Source organism: Centruroides sculpturatus, unplaced genomic scaffold, assembly GCF_000671375.1.
Source record: "Centruroides sculpturatus isolate CEXI.00-Female unplaced genomic scaffold, Cexi_2.0 scaffold329, whole genome shotgun sequence".
In the NCBI taxonomy this organism is placed as follows: Eukaryota; Metazoa; Arthropoda; class Arachnida; order Scorpiones; family Buthidae; genus Centruroides; species Centruroides sculpturatus.
The window spans coordinates 48962-70714 of record NW_019384479.1 but is presented as its reverse complement, the minus strand read 5'-3'; the positions used below and the strand labels follow the sequence as shown (position 1 = coordinate 70714).

The 21753-nt window shown below is 29.6% G+C and overlaps 1 protein-coding gene across 8 annotated transcripts in view; it reads left to right on the top strand.

The window, feature by feature from the left end:
• Positions 1-21753, top strand: part of LOC111621403 (protein roadkill-like) — a 93312-nt gene that overhangs the window by 65933 nt on the left and 5626 nt on the right. For 6 of the 8 annotated variants that reach the window (XM_023363514.1, XM_023363510.1, XM_023363512.1 and 3 more), the window contains 5 exons: positions 10036-10157; positions 10240-10391; positions 14912-15039; positions 15131-15308; positions 15384-15439. In XM_023363514.1, the coding sequence (XP_023219282.1) occupies positions 10036-10157; positions 10240-10391; positions 14912-15039; positions 15131-15308; positions 15384-15439 (636 nt within the window). Of the gene's footprint in view, positions 1-116; positions 576-10035; positions 10158-10239; positions 10392-14911; positions 15040-15130; positions 15309-15383; positions 15440-21753 lie in introns of all 8 variants that reach the window. The other 2 variants (XM_023363518.1, XM_023363517.1) reach the window with 2 other exon arrangements.

Below are 21753 nucleotides of genomic sequence, written 5' to 3'. Positions count from 1 at the left end.
AAGTACAATGAGCCAGACTTAAATTCTAAGAATTATGATGCTTCTTAACTAGTTTGAAACAACTTTAGGATTTTTTTCATTGCTTTTGATTTACAAAGTTTTTTTTTATATTACAGGCATACCTTGCTAAAATGATAGGTTGCTAATTTTTTCCATCTCACTACCATCAAGCAAATCAGTTTATTTTTTTTTCCACAAAAATATTTACACTATCATTTATTAAGTGTACAAATAGTGCTAGGTCTAAAAACAGATAGAAACATAAAAATAATAAATAAATGAAACCCTGAAAACTGCTTTTAGAGTAAGGCAATACCAAAAAATAATGAACATGGATATAGCTGAAAATCATTTTAAAGCATTTATTAGCAAAGCATTCCAAAAGCAAGGTATGTGTATACTTATTTTTGATGTAAAATTGAATTTATTTTGTAAAAACATATATATGTGGTTATCCTTCTTCCCCTAATCCCTTATTGTCCTTAGAACCTTTGTTTTGGCAACTGCAATTTTACCAACTGTGCCATGTTTTTGGAATGTAATCCCTGTGGTTGGCAAAGGATGCCTGTTTATTAGTAAGCATAACTTTTAAGTTATAATTATTATTATCATATATAATAGGTTACAAATTGTTAGTTATTATGGCATCATAAAAATTTTAAAAAATAAAAACTTATTCTAATATATTTAATATTTATTATTTTCACTACCTAAGCAAACTTTTATATTTTAGCTAGAGCAATCAACACTTGTCTAATAATTCTTTATATGATTGGTTTGATTTATTTCTAATATTATTACTTATAAATATTTTGAATTAGCTAGTATCTAAAAACTTATTGGCTATCTGATAGTTTTTCTTAGAATTGAGTACTAATAAAGCATTTGACCTGGTTGAACTATGCCAGACATTCCATTATTAATATCTCTGTTATATTTGATTTTATCTGATTTTGATTGAGTTATCTCATGGTTGCAAAATATTTCCTGTCCAAAATATTATGAGAATTCATGTAGTTTTTTGGCAAAAATAATCTTTTGTTACACATTTGACTGAAGAGTATACTTTATAAATTGAGTATTACTTACCTGCATAACTGAGATTGACATTGAGGAATATTTCATTCAGTAACATGGTAGCAGTCAATGCATTAAAATTTGTAAACAGTGGGAGAAATGTATTGTTCACTCTGTAAGGCTTTTTATTCAAAGTTATAAAATTAAATAATATTGACTATAAAATTGTTTGTTATACTTTAAACTTGCTAATCAAATTAAAACTATATCAATTTATGCACTAATGGCATATTTATATACATCTTCTATTGTAAGTTAAGACAAAAATTGCTCATAAGTTGTCAGATATTTGAAATGTATTTGCAAAGGACATCAAAAGTTACAATAATTTAATAATTTACAAACTGGCATTATAATATTTAGTTATTGTAGTGTCTATGGTACAGTACATGCCTGTATTCACACATGGCATTTTATTTCATTTTGCATAATGTTTAGGCAAACAATCCAATGCCTCCCATTTTTAAATCCATTCCTATTGCAATGGATATTTCAATACTATATGATGATTGATATTTTTGAACATTAAATTTTTATTTTAAATTGGTGTTCTGTCAAAGAAAGGGCAACGTTCACTGGAAGCAGGACTCTGGGTAGCCCAAAAACATTAGTAAAGTGAATTTTTTCCATCACCGGATTTTGGGTTTTGGGTGAGAATACAGGTATACCTCACCTTACATCTGTAATTGGTTCCAGGAGAGATGACTTAAGTCTAATTTACTTGTCACTAGGCTAAACCACAAATAACCGTTCCTAGTTCTGTATTTTATTTATAAATGAACTTTTAATATGTGGTTAATAAGAATCTATTTTAAGCTTACAAACAAATAAATTTTAGTTTTTAGTATATTACAGAAAAAGTAATCTAAATTTACAAATTTATGTACGTACAGTACATACTTGTAAATGTACATGTTTACGATTTGGCGATGTTTACAGTACATTTCAGACTCTTTATTTGTGAATGTGGTTTGCTCTAAGACATTATAAAATAAGATGATTTTGTAAGGTGAAATAACAAATACAGTTATTAAAATTATCTTGTGACAGTAGAAAATAAACTAATTTATATTAAATTTACCAATATTGAGTGGCACTGACAACAATGCCAAACAGTAGATATTGGATTTACTGTGGAAAACACCAATATTGAGCACTTAAAGACCGCTAACTAAGACAACAACACAGGAACACAGATGTTTTCATGTTTCATTTTCTAGGGTTTATGATGATTATATTAGTTTAACATTTACTGTAAATGTACATATTTTAATATGATTTTATGTGCTTTAATGTATTTCTAGTGATATTACAACTTCAATATTTGTGGCAGATGGACATAAAGTCAAATAAAATGACTTAAACTTGATTTTTATTTTTCCATATATTTTTTGACAAATGACCTTTAATTGAGAACGATGTAACTCGAGGTATACCTGTAATTTAATAATAATAAGGCTTGTAAATACATTGAATAGCTCTTGTAGATTATATCAAGATAAGATAGTGGCTGAGTACTTGACTTCAGGTAGTCAAACTGATCATTATTTCCAGTTGTCTTGATTGTATTATTTTATTCAAAATGTCTCAGGTCTTATTGAATACTGAAAAAAAGGATAAAATTCTTCAATTTGAGATTGAAACTGTTACTTAATTTTTGTATAACATTTCATTATGAGATTCTATAACATTCTACAAATTTTATGTATTATAATTTATTTTTTGCAAAAACTTTTATTGTGTGTTTATTTCTTTCACTTTCACCATTTTTATTATTGTAGATCAGTTATCAGAACCTATACATTATAAAATGCAAATAACAATAAAATTGGCAAACTATAAATATTATATGATAAATCTTTGTTAGCAGTTATTGAAATTTAAATGGATGATTTCAGGCTTAACAAGTTAAGAACAAATAAATTAAATATCAACTAGAACAATATTTAAAACTTAAAGGAACCAGCATTACCATAGCAAGTTATTGAATTTATAATTTTTCATATATACAGTATATAAATTGAAAATTAATATTAGTTTAAAAACATATGGGCTTTTAGATGGTGTAGAAATTGCCATCTAAAACACATTTATTTTTCTATATGCAATAAATTATTGCTGACTATTAAATGTTTTATATTTATTAACACATTTGTTATGGAAGGAGGTTTTTCAGTATTTTCCCTGAAACATGTATGCTACTTATCGGATGCTGTGCATTTAAAATTGGTTTTATAGCACAAAGAAGACATGATGATTTTAGTTATAATAGATTTTAAATGCCCACATGTGGTTCAAGATGGTTTATTATTATACTCTTTAAATTTAGCTTGTCAAGTACCATCTGTGACTCCTCCTGGAAATTGATGTATTTTCATTATTTATAACAAAAAGTAAAAAAGAAAGTGTATTTATACACTGGGTTTTTGGACTATATATAGGCTAATATTTTAATAAAGTTAACTGATCAGACCTCCACCTTTTGGCCAAAAATAATGGTGGGAAAATTAGACTTGGTTGTTGATTACATTATCATATATGTTTTTATTCTAATTTTGGATAATTTTCTTTATAAAAAAAATTGAGTGTGTAGATAGTATGTGTACTATACTATAAAATAATAATTTTAAATTTGTTTTTATATGAACATAAATGCATCCAGTACACTTTACTTTGTATATCATTTGTATCATCAAAAAAGTGCACATGCTTCAAATATTGTACACACGGTAGAGGTGCTTTATTTGTGATCATATACCAAAGATAAACTTCTAATATAAAAATGCAGCCAAGCCAAGTAACAATGAATTTTTTACTGTGGTGGTGAGTGACTAGTGGTGTATGGTTGCTATGAAAAATGATATAATAATCATCATTTTAATTTGATGAATTAAAATACGTTTTTTTTGCTCAGGCTATGTGTAGCAACCATTGTCTAGGTTCACTTATTAAATTAGATGATGCAATTGGATGAATTTATTACTTAACATAAACAGCACATTTAACATATAATAGTAATGTAAGTTGAACCATTACAAAATAAATGCCTATGATACTTTGCAGAACAGCTTTCAGTTATATGGAGAGATGAAATTCTTCTCCTCCATCTTTCATCTTTCATCCCACCAATAGTCTATCTTCATACCTTTTTTTTTCTTTAGCTCTGCCTGTACCACTGCATTTTCCATTGTTTCTCCAGCAACAGTTCACTTATGAAAAGGGGTGAGGATGTTGGAACTTGATACGTTGTGAGCATGTGAGAAGTGAGAAAATTCAAAAATGAAACTTTAATATCATTAAGGAATACTTTCTGATTGATGATATAAAATTGGAAATGATTATCAATAATGGTACTCAAACCTAATAATGGATTTAAAGTTTTTTAACCCTACAGAATTTGCAGTGTTCATGGTATCTGTCTAAACCTTCCACTGTCATTTATTACTGCAGTTTGTTTATTGCTTGCTAACTTTCCATTCTTTGTAAACATAGATTGTTTTAATGTAAACAAAGAACTTGAAAGCCTGAAACATATTACAAATGAACTACAGATCATGATTTTTATAGTCAGTTCAGTTCTCAGCTGGAGACTAGAATCTCAGCTGCAGTTCATATTCAGAGTTTCTTGTAATTTTATATACTTTTGGTCCCATCCACTTCATTATTTACTGTATTGTACATTACATTGTACATTATTGACTGTATTGTACATGTTTTGCTAGAAATGATTGTTATTTCTGTCACTTTAAAATGTACCCTACATTACTTTTACTTAATTGTATTAATCTAAAAAATTGTTTATAGCTCAATTACTTAATGCCCAAGTAATTTTTATTTAGATGTTCTTGTTTTAATAAAATAACTGATAACATATTTGACATATAGTTTATCTGTTGTTATAGATGCAATTTAATTTCAAAAATGGACTTTGCTGAAACACATTCCAGCTGGGCTTAGCTCAGCTTGCCTGTCAAGACTTCATCTCAGCTTGGTATTTCTAAATGGCTGAGCTGAGCTTTGTCAAAATTCATAATTACAATAGAAATTTTTTTGATAATTTTTTCAACCCCAATTTTTGATAATTGCTGGGAGACACCTAAGAGTAAAATAATGATTTTATAATTAGTAATTTCATCAAAAATTTTTATGATAGTAATATATTCTGAAAAATAAAAAAATTGAATAATTAAGCACATTTTTTGAAAAAATTCTTTTATGAATGTCGCTTTTTTATTCACATTTTCTTGCTAATGGAATAATTAATATGTAACTGTTAAGATTCCAAGTGTCAGCTTGGGAATTAGAATTCCATCACAACAGGATGCAAAATAAGTTTCCACAGTATGTTGAGGACAGCCGTATTTACAAGAGTTCTGGATCTGAATCATTCTGGTAACAGATTGGATGTCATTATGGAAAATAATGCAAAGCAATAATTGCTATTCTGATTATCCACACAAGCACCGAATAGCTTTATGATTAGTGTTCATATTAGTTTGTGGCATCTATGATTTATTTCTAGTTCGTTTTGCCAAGTGCTGATGTACAGTATTTCAGTAATGATAAAAATAGTGCATATTTTGCCACATTGCAATGTGTAACAGGAACACTTGTTGCATATATTTAGAATTGGGTTTGAATCTTTGAATGAATTTAAGTTGTATCAATAACAAAAGTGCTTGATGAACCTTTGGACTGATTGATTTTAAAATAATTATTATACAGTGCAATATTAAAATATCATATAATGTCATGAATTTTTATAATGCTTTATATGTCAATATATGATTTGAGTAATATAAGTCTCTCTTGTGTTCAGTGATAAAGAAATACAAAGTGTGATAAAGAGATAAAGTGGTAGTCTTTGTTCTTGTTTGGGAAATAATGGAAATATAATGTAATAAAATTTAAGAAAATAAATTTTTATGATTAAATAAAGTTTTTTAAAGGGTATTTACTTTTTTATGGTGATTTTATGACCTATATCAATGTATCTAACTGATTTCATAAAAACATATTTAGTACATAAAACAGAATTAAACACAAAAATGTAGTCTAAAAGATATAAAATTGTGTAATTAATGCCTCTAGGTATGAATGATAGATATTATTTCTAAACCTTCATATTAAAAATAAACAGTAAAAATATTTGAAAATATGAAAGAGGCATAAAGTGAAACATAAAAACAAGTGATTGAAGAGAAAAGCTCTTTAGTTTTAGAATTGCAAAGGCTATAAGTATTTGAAATTCTAAAACCTACTTATTAAGAAATATTTCTATTCTACATCTGTAGCTTTTTTCTTTTTGATTCATGCAAATGTCTTATTCTGGACATACATTTACACAACAAATTCCATTCAATTTAAGACTGAATTTTTAAAATTTTTCTGACAAACAGGAAAAGTTAAAATTTTCAACTTCAAAACTTATCATAGATTGTGTCAACTCATCAGAAAAGTGATTTCATGTATTGATATTATTTTTTTTTAACATTTTCCATAATCTGTTTTTTCATGTCAATGTTTAACTTTATCATTTCATATTTATAAATTTTTTTAGTATTAATATTGAAAGATATCAATAATATTTACATATATAAAACAATTTATGAAAGCATTTTAAGTGAAAGAAACTACTGTAATAATAATAACTATTTCTATTTGTTTATGATTCATGTATTTATGTTATGTTTCTATTTTAGAAAACACAAAAAATAACATAAGAAAATTAGAAATAGCAAATTATATGGAAAGAGAGAATTAATAAACAGTGAGACTAATATTTAAGATGTTTATGTATAGGCATTGATAAAATACTATTTATTGGAAATATGAATTTCATTTCAAGAGAAGTGCTTATAAGAGCAGAATAATGAGTAAAAGTATTTAGTTTTATTTTATAAAATGCAATGAAGACTATATTAACAAAAAATAAACATTTGGACATCAAAATATAAATATTGAGTATCATATACAGTAGAGCGTCGATTATCTGAATCAATTGGGAACTGGGGTCGTTCGGAATATCGATGTTTCGGATAACCGATTATGTACGAAAAAATATATTAATTTATCCCATCTTGACATTTTTCTCCGTTGCGTGTCGCTTCGCGTTGAATTTTCGTCGATGTTAAGCCTAACGAAGACTATTGTATCGTTAAAAATTATTTTTTTATTTTGTACAAACAAAATAAATATATTGAAAAATATAAAAACAATAAAAAATTATACTTCAGAAGTTAATTTAGTATCAAAAACGTAAAATATTTGAGTAGCCCAAGACATAGCCAAAGATTGCAGCACCACAGCACTGGCAAAAATTTAAATTTTGCTGACTGGAATTCTTTCGGATGATTGACTTTCGGATAATCGACGCTCTACTGTATAAGAAAAAAGTTAAATTTATGTTGATAAATTAATTTGGTTTGTACAAATATATTTCAAAATTTTAATGATTTCTTATATTTAAATCGATAAAATAGGTTTATATTTTTTATTTTCCTATTGTTTAGTTTTGATAATGGAATCCTGAATTAACAAATGCATATTTTTTGTAATATAAGAAATTCACATTATTTTCTTCTGATGTAATTTTTGACAAGATTATGTTTTGTTTATAAAATTGTGGTGCCGTCCTGGCTTTTACCAGCTTAGAGGTATGAAGGAGTACATGTCAGGAGTTGCAATTTGGCACAGAGTATTTGTTGGGAGCATTTAATTTAGTAAGTAAAAACCAGAGAGAATGCAAGGGAGTGCTGTAGTCAGTTGGCATCAGAGTTAAGTGACTAGAGGTGTATGTTAAGCAGAGCCAAGTCTCCGTGTATTCTGTTTTAATAACTTACAAGTTGTTGGATTAAAACTGAAAGTGTCTTTACTTATAAGAAACATGGCAAAACATTAACAGTATTAGGTGCCCAAATCATGCATGCAAAAAAAAATCCAGACTTGTAGGTACTGAGGGGACACAGAACAGAGTCAAAATAAAATACAGAATGGTGACACACTTTCTACAAACAGGCACTAGGGCAAGATTTGCACTTGCATTGCTTGTTGGGAAGTTGGAAAAGTGAACATTGTGAAATTGAACTTATTTTGTTTGTGCAAAATAAAAAATAATTTCAGACGATACAATAGCTATGATTATTTTTCAAAAATGGGGAATTTTTGTTAGGCATTGACAAAAATTTAACCCGGGGCAACATGCAATGGAGAGAAATTTCAACATTGGATAGGTTAATTTCACCGAAAATGCATCATGGGTGACCTCGTGGTCAAGGCCAGTGAAGTTTGAATGATCATGCTCAAAACCAGCAATACCAAAGAAGAATGGAGAATGAGAACAAGACATGCCATGAGCATCAAAGTGATCCCACTTAGTAGTGAGTCTGTGAGACATGGTCTTGTCCCAAATAAGGCATTGCCGTTTTACTTGTTTTTAATAGTCTTTACATCATAAAAATTTTAAATTATAAATTCCAAGTTGTGTTAATGTAAAAAAAATGCCACTCTGTTTATTCAGATTATTTTACTTAATGAGTAAATTATATGAAAATTTTCAATAAACAACTGCTGTTTGTGATAAAAATACAGAAATTTTTTTTAATACAACATAGTACCATAGGTTTCATCCAATGACCAAATTTAAACTGAAATTGTTGTGAACTGAAATTATCTTTAATAGATAAATGAAATACAGTATATTTATCAGTAATATTATTATTATTATATTATGTATATTGCATTAAGTACAGATATCTCAACTTATGACCCCTTGACAAACAATATTTTAAGTCATGATTGCTGTAGCAGTAATCATATCAATGAATGCAAAGTGCACAGGCTTGAAACAAAACAAATCAACTACATTGTATACATAATCTTAAATTCTCTATAGTACACATCATAATAGCTATAATAAATGACTATTAATTAATTAAATGTATAATGTTCATTGATTATTGTTTATAGATCAGATCGCTTTAGAATAAAAATGTTTCACAATATACTTTCATAGCAATCATGTGACTTCTATTTCACCATTTGGCATCATGTTTTTGTTTACATATACTGTACTAAATCTGACTTAAGATTAAGCTGTCAGAAGAGAGTCCCATCATGAGTTGAATATTTTATATACAGTAAAACTTCTCTTAACTCTAAGCTCCAAGGGGCAGAAAAAACTTTGAGCTACAGACAATTCAAGTTAGAGAACAATACAGTAAAAAAAATATTGATTCTGAATAGATTTTTACTTTTACCTCTATTGCATTATATAAGAAATCTTTGAAATTTTTTTCTTCAAACAGCTCATGTAATGCCTTTCAGCAAACTATTCAATTTAAATAATGGAATTGAACAGTTTTGCAGGTACAGTACATCTTGTTCAGATAAAGCAAGAGGACCTCTCACTTTGGACTGGAACATTGTCCAAAAATTGGTGTTGGAGAGTAGATACAATTGTCTGAAAATTTTATGAAAATCTGATAATTAGGATCACTTTGGATAGAAATAAGTATGAAATTTTGAGTCAGGGAAGTTGAAAGTAACATAAATCAGTGTCAGTGTCATGAATTTCAAATTGGAGAAAATTCAAGTTAAGAAATTCAAATTGGAGATATTAAATCACTATTCCATTCCATTGAGACCTACCCGAGTGCTTTGTTTTCTTTGAGTTACAGATGTTTCAGTTAGAGTTTTACTGTAATTGCTAGTTATTAATTGTTTTGAATTAGTTCTGTAAAATAGTAATCAGTAATTTATTTGAAACTGTTAAAATGGGGGATTTACAGAAGGTTGGTGTGACCAAAAGTACCAATAGTGAATTGAATAAGTCATAAAGATCTGTTTGCTTGAAATAATTTAGATTTTATGAATAATAATGTATTTCTGTTCCTTACATTTTTTTGTGCAAATTAGATTAAACTGTTTTGATACATTATTATTATTATTCTCTTTTAGGTAAAAGTCATCAAATTTTCTTTCATGTGGACCATAAATAATTTCAGTTTCTGTCGTGAGGAAATGGGTGAAGTTCTGAAAAGTTCTACTTTCTCTGCTGGTGCTAATGATAAATTAAAATGGTATTGAATATGCTAACCATAAAAAAATAAATCTTTTAAATAAACTTTTATATTAAATATATGTACAATTTAAATTATTTAGGTGTCTAAGGGTTAATCCTAAAGGACTAGATGAAGAAAGTAAAGATTATTTATCTTTATATTTACTCCTAGTCTCTTGTAACAAAAGTGAAGTTAGAGCAAAATTCAAATTTTCCATTTTGAATGCAAAGAGAGAAGAAACTAAAGCAATGGGTATTTATTTTTATTGTTATTAAGTAAAGTTAAAATGATGTATTCAATAACCTAATTACTTTGTTGTTAACTAATGTATTTTCTCAGTAATTAAAATTAAGTGTTAGTTAAAAATGGATGTGGTAGCATATTGATAAAAAATATTATAATATAATAAAAATTGATATTAATAAAAAAACTTGTCTGTAGTGTTAAACAATAGGAGTTAAATTTAAAATGTGAAAATGAAATAATTAAAAATGGTTAATTGCTAAAATTATGTTAATGTACAAATAATTGGGGATTAATGTTATTTTTTTTAATAAGATGTTAACTTTTAGATCAACTAAAAGATGTAGTCCTATATTGTACTTACAGTTGGCTAAAAATAAGCATTTGGCCAAAAATATAGCACTTTTTTCCTCTAAGATAGAGTAATATAGTATTTTTGATTGGTTCCATTCTGATTGAAAAACCTCTTCTAATGTAAGCTTAGCAAACTTTCCACCATTTATGCCTTTTAACGTTTCTTTGATGCTCTGCAAATTTCTCTGACAATGTCTCTTACTGATGGCATCTACATAAATTATTGTTATTAAATTTTTTGAAAGACACAAGATAGATCTCACATTTCTTCTTTATTTGCAAAATTTTTCTATCATTTACACAATCTTTGCACTGAAGACTGAGCTTTAATTGGTAAATATAGAATAAACCCTGTAAGTTTAACAATTTGTAAGTGAAAGTACCCATGTAAAGAAGTGAAATATATGAAAACTTGAAAGTTAAAACACAGCTAAGTTTTGTCTGTGGGGTATATTGTTTTTTATTTTATAAAATAACTATCATAAGCCTTTTTATAATGCTTAACTCCTTATTCAGGAGGAACAAAGAGATGCTTTATGAATAGGAGACAATAGCATCAGTATTTTCACTAGTGTCTTTTAATGAGCAAACTGTTTAGGTATATTCACTGACTAATTAATTTGGTGAACTGACATGACAAAATAATGAATATGAATAGAAATACACAAATTATAAACCGTTCTCATTCATGGAAGAGAAATCCAAAAACATAAAAGATTTGTTTTATAGCATGGAAGTCCCAAAATAAATTAAGTGCGTTTTAAATTTTCTGTTGTGGGCAGCATTTTTGTAGTATAATATAGGGGTGGCCAACTTTTGTGTTCATAAGATCTACTTTTTATCTTAAAAATGTGTCATGATCGACTTGTTGTCTTAGGCATAGTCTAAGTGGCGAGGGGTAGTGTGAAATACATACTATGTTTAGATAGTCGCAATTTAATTTAAAACATGAAGAAAAGGTACATTGTAAACAGAAGAAAAATTGAAACGCAACGTTGTCACTTTCGAGAACCACCACGTCATCCTTCTTCTTTCTACTGTGTCCCGACCACTCTCTCTGTCCCTCTTCCCGCCTTTCTTTTTTTCGGTTTTACGATCCTTTGTCTACATTTGTTATTCCTCTTTTACAACTGTACGCAAATGAATAGCACATGGACCAACAAAACTGCATCTGAGGGAGGACGCAGTGGTCCAATATCACTACAGTTGCGTTTGCACGTTATGTTCAGTTACAAGTGTAACACATTAATTCAAAAATAGCTATCAGCCAAAATTGGCTTATGTGATCGACCGGTCAATCGCGATTGACTTGTTGGCCACCTCTGTAATATAGGATAATATAAATAACGTGCTTCTAAAAATTCTGAAAACTTTATTATTATTATGTTGGGTTTAGTGGGTTATACTCGGTTCACTCCGGTGGCTGTGTATTATGCTGGACCAGTCAAGGCATAGCAACCAATTATTATTATTATGATGCTTTTTTCATTTGAATTTTATGCCAAAATTTTTCTAACAGACCATTTTGTATGCCTCGTCTTTCAGTAATGACATATTTTCTACTTTGCGGTTTGGTATAAAGAAGCATTAATATTGAAAATTCAAAAATAACACATTTTTGGACATGACCTCAAAATTTGTGAAAAATTTGGTCCAGCATTGGGCAGTAATTAATCATTCACTAATACTGATAATGATCAGTTTTCATCCCATTAGCTGAATGGGGATGATTCACCATGCTTATCCTGTCTTTGCTATTTATCCTATATTTTTTTGAAAAGTTAACTGTAATATAATTTCAATTTATACTGAGTTTCTACTTTTGCACTTTATGGAATGTTTTAACAGATTATATTTATCAACAGACCTTCGTACTAATTTCATATATATGTTTTAATATGTTTAGCAGGTAACTCACTGTTTTATAGTTTTAATGGCATTAAAAACAGGTAAAATAGGTTCTTATCATTTTTTATATAATTTCAGTTAAAATCTGTAAATCAAATATAATAAGTGAATTGAATATGTATCCTGAGATATAAAGTTAACTATATTATCATTATTAAGCATATTAAATTTAAAAATTATTTTTATCATCAAAAAATAAATCTTTCAACAAATAACATTATCAAAACATTATTTCTCTTATTAAGAACATTAATTTTGCAAGATCTGATTACAAATTATAAATCATCTGTACAGAATGATAGCATGGCCTATTTTAGCATTCAAATCAATGCACAAAATTAGAATTTATATTTAAAAAAAAAACGAATTTACTGTAAGAATCAAAACAATTAAATTTCAAAGGTATATTTATTGTTATAGTGAAATTCCGTTAACCCAGCGTTATCAGGACCAACTTAGTGCCGGATTATCAACTTGGCCACCTTATTTAATCTCCTGGACACAATTTTACATAATTTTGCATGTAAAACTGTACAAATTCACATTTTATGATTGTTTAACATGGCATTTCAATTTTTCCAAACTGTTCCTACAATTGATTGCCTTGAAACAAGAGCACACTATTCTTACTTTGTGCTTTGTATACTTTTATTGCATATACCGTGTTTCCCCGAAAATAAGACAGTGTCTTATATTAATTTTTGCTCTAAAAAATGCACTAGGTCTTATTTTCAGGGGGATGTCTTATATTTCCATGAAGACGAATTCACATTTATTGTTGAACAATACGCTAAACAGGTTCGAGAGAACACCTTGCGACACATTCAACTTAACCTTTTTATAGTGTCCACATCGAGCTCGATGACCAATTAGTGCTTACTGAACCGTAGCACTATGCAAATGTGATGTGGCGTGATTCCCAGCCGACCAATTAGCGATCACCAGCGATAACATTATGCAAATCTGTGATTCCCAAGCCATAGTCTTATGCAAATCATGCCGTGTGGCGTAATTGTCTGCTGACCAATCAGTGGCTGTACTTTCAACCATCTGTCGATGACCGTTACGACTAAAAAAAAACTTCGCTAGGTCTTACTTTCAGGGGGAGGTCTTATATTTCGCAATTCAGCAAAATCTGTGCTGGGTCTTATTTTCTGCGGATGTCTTATTTTCGGGGAAACACGGTAAATATGGACAAACTCTGTAATTGACAAAGTACATGAACAGTAATGTACTATAGCTGTTTTCATGATAATTATTGATTCCAAATTAGTAAATATTTTTGCTTTTCATATCAAATCCATGTATAAATCAAATCTTTGGAAAAGTCTAGAAGAATCATGTATGGGCTAACTGGTTTTACCTAGCATATCTTCATGTTGTCTTGGTTTTCCTCTGTTTCCACAATATTTATATTGGAAGTTTTTGATGATGATGGTAAAGAATAATGCACCCATAATCCCAATGACAAAATTGACATGCTGGCTTATTGAGTTTGTCAGAATACCAGATGACAGGTTAATGGGATTTTTACTGTACTTGTGTATTTTAAAACTTATGTGTTTTAATCAGAGTTCAGTTATTATAATCATCTTTAGCTAAATAGGCATTTTGAAGCTCTTTTCATATTGCAAGTTTCAATATTTGGTTGATAAAACTTGTTATAGCCCTTGAATAATACATATCATCTTTTAATCCTGCATCACAATGTCATCTTGAAAGCATTTTTAAAATGCGTTTAAGATGTCATTATGATGCAGGTTTAAAAGCATGAAAACAAGAGTTACAGGCATTACTTATTTCATGGTATTTGTATTGTTTTGCTAATTTGTTACTTAACAAAACTTAATAAAGCTGATTTAAAAATTTTTCCTTCCATAAAACACATCTTAAAATTTGATTTTCAATTCACAGTGCATCTTAGAATTGATGGCATCTCCAAATTGAAGAAATGTTAAAAAGAGTTTAAATTAAATGCTTGTTACCAGCAAAGCTTGTATGAACTAATGTGACTGTTGAACAGTACAGCCAAAAATAGCTATTAATGATGATAGTACATTACATGGTCTGCTGGTGATGACTGCTAATTGTTGTTTTGGACTATAAATATAAAATGCATCTCTATTTTAGATATTAAAAGTGGGTAAAAAGTGTCTTAGAATTCAGGAAATATGGTATATGTATTTTCAAACATAATATATGATTTAAGCCTGAACATTATTATTATTTTCTTCTTAATTCATGTTTTCTTAATTTTTACAATTTAGAAAGCCAACGTGCTTATAGGTTTGTTCAAGGAAAAGATTGGGGATTTAAGAAGTTTATAAGGAGGGACTTTTTACTAGATGAGGCTAATGGTCTTTTACCTGATGATAAATTAACATTATATTGTGAAGTAAGTTTTGATAATGTCTAAAATTATCTTTTTTTTTTCTTGACTATTATAGATTTTAATTGTTAAAAAATAAATTTTTTTTTTATTTTAGGTAAGTGTAGTGGCTGATTCAGTAAATGTATTTGGTCAAAACAATTCTATACAGTTTAAAGTACCAGAATGTCACCTTTCAGAGAATTTAGGAAACCTATTTGAAAGTCAGAAATTTAGTGATGTTATATTAAGTGTGAATGGGAGAGAATTTTATGCTCATAAAGCAATTTTAGCAGGTAATTTCCCATTTAATATTAGAATAAATTTTAAAACAAGTACTTTGTTTTTTAATTATCTGTATTTTAATTTAGCACGTTCATTAGTGTTTTCTGCCATGTTTGAACATGAAATGGAAGAAAAGAAACAGGTAAAAATTAAAATCTTCAGTTCAGTAGTTATATTATTTTTAACAAAATGGATACTACGTAGAAGTTTTAATATTGTGTTGTAAATTCCATATTTGGTTCTTATTACTGTAATGTCTTATTCTTTTTTCCACTGAACACTTGCTTCTAACAATTTACTTTTTCATGAAATGATACAAAATGAAGTATGAACAGGATTCCAAAGTGGAAAATGAACAGGATTCTAAACTGGAAAATATCAGGAAATTTAGTAATTATATTTATAAAGAACTTTAAATGAAATATTTTAACCAAATGATATTTTATTTCACATTTTATTATGTTAATGATCACTAAAACATGTCATGTTTTTACTTTAAAATATGAGGTGTGATCAAAAAATTTTAAGATGGGCACATATAAAGAGAGAAAAATACTTTATTTAACTTTGACAGTCATTACCTTCAAAATAGTCCCTTGTGCATTGATGCACCGATTTCAGCGTTTCTGCCAGGCTTGGAATGCTCCCTGGAAGTCTGCAGTTTGTGTTGGATGTCTTTTACCATGTCAACTGGTAGAACAGTGACCTTTCAACTTGAATTTCATCTTTTGGAACAAGAAGTCACAGGTCATCACATGCTTGCTGATGGAGATCCTTACAGACTTGGACACTGTATGCATTCTACTAGGAGCACAGGAGCCTAGGCACAAACTTTGCTGCAAAGCAATATATGTCAATTCAGACATCAAGGTCACCTGCACATTCCATGTGACACATTGACTTTGGCAACAGTATCCTTGATGGTTATATTATCCTCATTACCAAGATCCTCATACCCAAGATATCAAATGTTCTCAACAGTTTTGGATTGACCTGCCCTTGTCCTCCAGTGACATTCTTCCCCTTTTGAAGTGCACATGCCACTCAAAACACCTTGCCTAGTTCATTGCTTCATCACTGTAGGCTTCACAAAGCATTTCAAGGGTCTCTGTTGCCTATTTCCCTGATTTCACATAGAATGTGATGATAGCTCTCTGCTTCAGTTTCAGGTCCATAATGAGATCACAATCTCATTATGGACCTGAAACTGAACAACTATTGACACTAGGACAACATTGAAAAATTCTGTGACAATCTCTAACCAAAGCAGCAAGTTGTCACTTTGCATATTGACTCATGAATACCATGTGCCTCTCTTGCCGCATGCTCATGACTGTGTAGCACCCCCTTGTGTCGCTACAGGCTCACTCTTGGAAATTTTTGATCGTACTTCATAATGTTATTTACTATAATTGTAGTGTATTTAAAATGTATTTTATTTATATATTGTACTGTTTTTTTAAATTTGGTTTTATTGAAATTTTGTAAAAATTATTCTCCTTACAAAAAAGATGTAATTAGAAATTAATCTGTATAGTCTGTGCTAGCAGCATAAAAAAAAAGTATCGTATCATGATTATATCATGATATACTTTTTTTATTTTTGTGTTTATAGTATTACAATAAAACCTTACTAACCTGATGCTGTCTGTGGGCCCTAGGCACAATTTATAGTGTTTCATATACTGTATTTACTCGCATACAAGATGAGGGTTGCATTCATTTTTGCACTGCTTCAAAAACCTAGGTTGTCCTATATGCACAAGCAAAGGATTCGTTGTGTTGTGGCCAACCTGGCAACACTTTAATGCGTCCCCACAGTCTTTGCCTCCCTCTCAAGTTCATTCTTACTAAGTGTGTTATACTGGCACCAGTCCTTGTACCCCAGTTCCAAATAAAATTATTTTGTTTTTTTAAGATCTGTGATTATTTGGTCTAAAACCCAAAACATTTTTGCAATAATTTCTGTTAACCATGTATAGTTCATGTTGCCATTATAGATCTATAGTCTATACATTGTAAGTTGACATCTACTGTAAACAAATTAAGACACACACCCCATTTGTTTATTGGTTTAATCCTACATCCATCAATTAAAACCGTGTTGCATCTCATTTGTCCACAGAAAATAGTTTTGTTATTTATAAAATCATTAATGAAATACAGGTCACTTAACAATGATTATAAATGTAGTTATTTCATATTAGTTAAATTTATTATTATTAATGAATATTAGCACATTCTGAATCATTAAAAATAAACTTTTTCCAGTCATGCACATGATAATGTTTTGGTTTTGTTTTCCATTCATCACATATTAGGTGAAACATGGTTGTTTGCCTCAATACATGCATTTGATAATATAGTAGAACCCATCTAATCTGTCGTCTTTGGGACTGGGGGTATGGTCAGAACGCAAAAAAGGTTGGATTATCAGAAAAAAGTAAAATAAACAATCTTTCCTTTTGTCCAGTCTTTGTAGCACTGCTAATTTTTCATTTAATGAAAGAGTAACATGCTTACGTTTCACTCCTGACATGTTGAAAAACACACAAAACTGTATACGTACACACAATGTAAAACATATACTGTAACAAACACAGAACAACGCGATGGGTGGTGAGTTATTGATGAATCGGGACAAGTTTCTCGACTCCGACCACGGTCAGATTAATCGGAGTGACGGACTAGCTGAGGGCGGACTAGAGGGGTTCTACTGTATTTTATTTGTGATTAAACAAAATAAAATTAGAATTGTATTAATAAATTTAATTTTCTTTATTTTGATCTCTAAAGTCACACCTTGTCCTATTTACGAGATCATCTTATACGTGAGTAAATATGTAATATAGTTTTATTAAGTCAAAATTGTTGATACAGTAAGACCCTGCTTAACTCTGCCTCGATTAACGCTGATTCGATATAACGCGATCTGCTCGAAGCCTTAAGAAAAAAATTTACTCAAAATTTATGCTGATTCAAATTATTGCAGCATTTCATTGATTTGTATATAATATGATTATTTATGAACACGAACCAATCAGCAAAGGTGGTAATTTGTCATAGTGCTATATTTTCCTTAAATCTGTTTGTTTTGTGCAATTTTGGAAAAAATATAACATCATGGATGCCATAGACAATATCAACTTCACTTGGCAAGAATTAACTGATAAATGCACGAATGGAGTTTGGAAGAAGTTATGGCTGAAGGTATGCAAGAATTCTCAATGAGAAGAGCCTGTCACTGATTAGGTTGACCAAATTATCAACCTAATTGATATACAGCAAGACTAGGAGATCAGTGGCATAGCATAGTGGGTGCAGCAGGGGTGGCAAAATTTCACAATAAATAATAATAATATCTTGTAAAAATTTGAACCATTTAATTTCATATTTTCGTTGCACCTACGATTCGGACNCAACCTAATTGATATACAGCAAGACTAGGAGATCAGTGGCATAGCATAGTGGGTGCAGCAGGGGTGGCAAAATTTCACAATAAATAATAATAATATCTTGTAAAAATTTGAACCATTTAATTTCATATTTTCGTTGCACCTACGATTCGGACCGGTTGAAAATGAACATGGGAAATAGTGTTACCATCCGGACAGTCCGGGAATCGACTCACCATCCGGATGAACTATTAATTTTACCCGGCGACACTGTGCGCAACCTTACGTTACTCCTAACCAAGTTTCCCTAGTTGCTAACTGTAACTGATTTAGAACCGGCATGCACTGCACATTATTCTTTGCATTGCAAAATGACATACGCATGCGTCAAGAACTTCTGTTCGAACAAACCTCTCCTGCTTTCGAGCAATTTTAAAAAGGTGGCAATACTAGCACGGAATTTTTCATTACTTATTCTGTGACAAAACTGAATTTTAGTCTTTTAAATTGAGATACCTAAATAAGGGGATGGCAAAATTTTTCTTTGCCCCGGGCAGCTGACACCCACGCTACGCCACTGTAGGAGATGTAGATGAGCAGGATATTGAGGAGTTACTGCAGGTTTCTAGTGAGAGCCTTATCAATGACAACCTTCAAGAACTGGCAGAAGAAGGAATTCGTGTAGAACTGGAAAACAGAGAACCTGAAAATGAAGAACCCAAAGAATTTCGCTACAGATTTCATTAGTTAAAGTTTGATAATGATAACTGAAATCGTTGATCAAATTGTAGCGACTGATCCAGATTTTGAAAGGAGTGCAAAAGCAAAATGAGGCATTTTGGATGCATTCTTCTGCTACTGATATTTGCTTAAGGAAAGAAAAAAAAAGACAAATGAAACTGCATGACTTTATTGCAAAAAACAAGAATTTCAGAAAAGCCAGGACCTTCATCACAAAAAATGAACTTTGGATTTCTGTGTGCACATGCTTGTGTTATTTAACATATATTATTATACAAATTAATATAAAAATAACTTAAAATTATAGTAAAATTTGTTTATTTTTGGTCACATATTTCCCTTTCCCTATTTACTCTATATTAAAATGATCTTATTTAATGCTGTTTCGCTTAGTGCTTTGTCATCTAGGAACGCATCCCCTGCATTAAGTGGGGTCTTACTGTACTTTTAACTCAAAACTTGTTTTCCCACGTACTTTCCATACTTCAATAGATTCATGATCTTCATTTTATCGTACATTCTGTGTGAATACAGATTATCAAGATTAAAAAAACACTACAGCATTTCTATGCAAACAAAACTATCCATTACAACCTCATGTTGACATTCCTTTACTGATACAGTATGTTACTGACATTTTGATTTGGACATGGGTGTCTTCCCATAAACTATATACAATTCTGAGAATAAATTCTTGAGAAATGGCTTGATACAGGAAACTAATGGCAACAGAAAAATTTGAGAATATCAGGTATGAACTCATTAGCTCAAAGTTGGGATTTTTTTTTTACCCTGTAAACTTTGACTTAAGTTTTTACTGTATAAGAAAATACAGTAAAGACTTGTTAAGTCAAAGTTTCTTTAATATATATTATCTGTAATTTTTTGTGTTTACAATATGATCTTATATGGTAATTATTCTTGTCTCCCCAAAGAGGAACCTATAAGCTAGCTAGTAATGTAAGCACTGTTGTTGACATGATCCTAAGAACACAAGGACAGTGTACTCAAAGAGCTGCACCTAGGCTCATATCTGTTTTTTGGTGTCCATTTATGTTAATCTTTGTCCAAATTAATCATATTTTGGTTTAATGGCATTTTGTTCACATTTGTTAAAGTTTTAATGCTTTATATTATTGTGATATTTCTTACTTTTGTAGTAAGAAATATCACAATAATAAGCTTTTTCAGTTTAGTTGTTTTTGTAGTGGAAGTTAATTCTGTCAGGAAAGGCTATTTTTGAAGTAATGAACTTCCCTTTTTATAACAGTTGCTTTCTCTTACAGATTTTGAGATGAGTTATTTTTGTTTAAGGTCCTTAGTTCCTTAGTTAGTTCTGTGTGTGTCCAGTGTTTAAAAGAATATATTACATTAATATGTTTGTTGCTGTATTTATGGTTTACTTGCAGATATGCTGTTAGTTAAGAGTTTAAAATTATCATCATTTGTTAATCTGTGATTTATTTCTGTATATTTTATAATTTAGACATGTTAAAGTCTCAAATATTTGTAGACTTTGCACTTATTCATAGACTTAATGATGTATCTCTTTTTTTATAAAAAGGAATTCTCCTTTAGAACTTTTTTTTTATTTAAACATCTTTATATTTTTTTAGTCCAGATTCCTTTTGCTTGTCTTTAGGGTTTGTCTAATATTTTAAAATGATTTTGCACAATAAATGAGACTTAGATTAAATGATACAAAAAGTATATCTTTGACAATGTCAGATTAGATTTTATTCATTTGTTGTGGATTAATAAGTGATGTATAACTGGTTTTTATGTAGCCCATATTATTTATACAGAGATGCCAACCACTAAACTTTTCAATAGTGTCTACAGAAGTTGTGTAAATTAGACTTATGGACAGTTTTCTAAAAAACTACAGAATGATCTTTTATACTCTCAAAGAAGTGTTCAAATACAATAACATGTAAGTTTTAGTTAGTGCTTTGTCCACAGAATCACCAATATACCAAATCACAAATCAATCAGCGCGCACACACCAAAAACATTGAATGTACAGACTGTGAGTGCTTCCAGTTTGCAAGCAGCTAATTAAAGGTCTGTGTAAAAATTTTTCTTGTACATGATTGAGTTGCATGGTTGTGCTAAAACTTGTCAAAAAATGTGTTCTCTTGTCATCACAATTGAGCACACTGGTAAAGCCCAAATGTATTGTGTGCATGACATAGACAAAATGGCAGATTGTCAGTTACATAAGTTTTATTTTATTAAATGAGAAATATTAATTTAAATTTATTTAAAAAATTATTATAAAATAATTTATTAATATTAAAAATTTTAAGAACTTTATGAT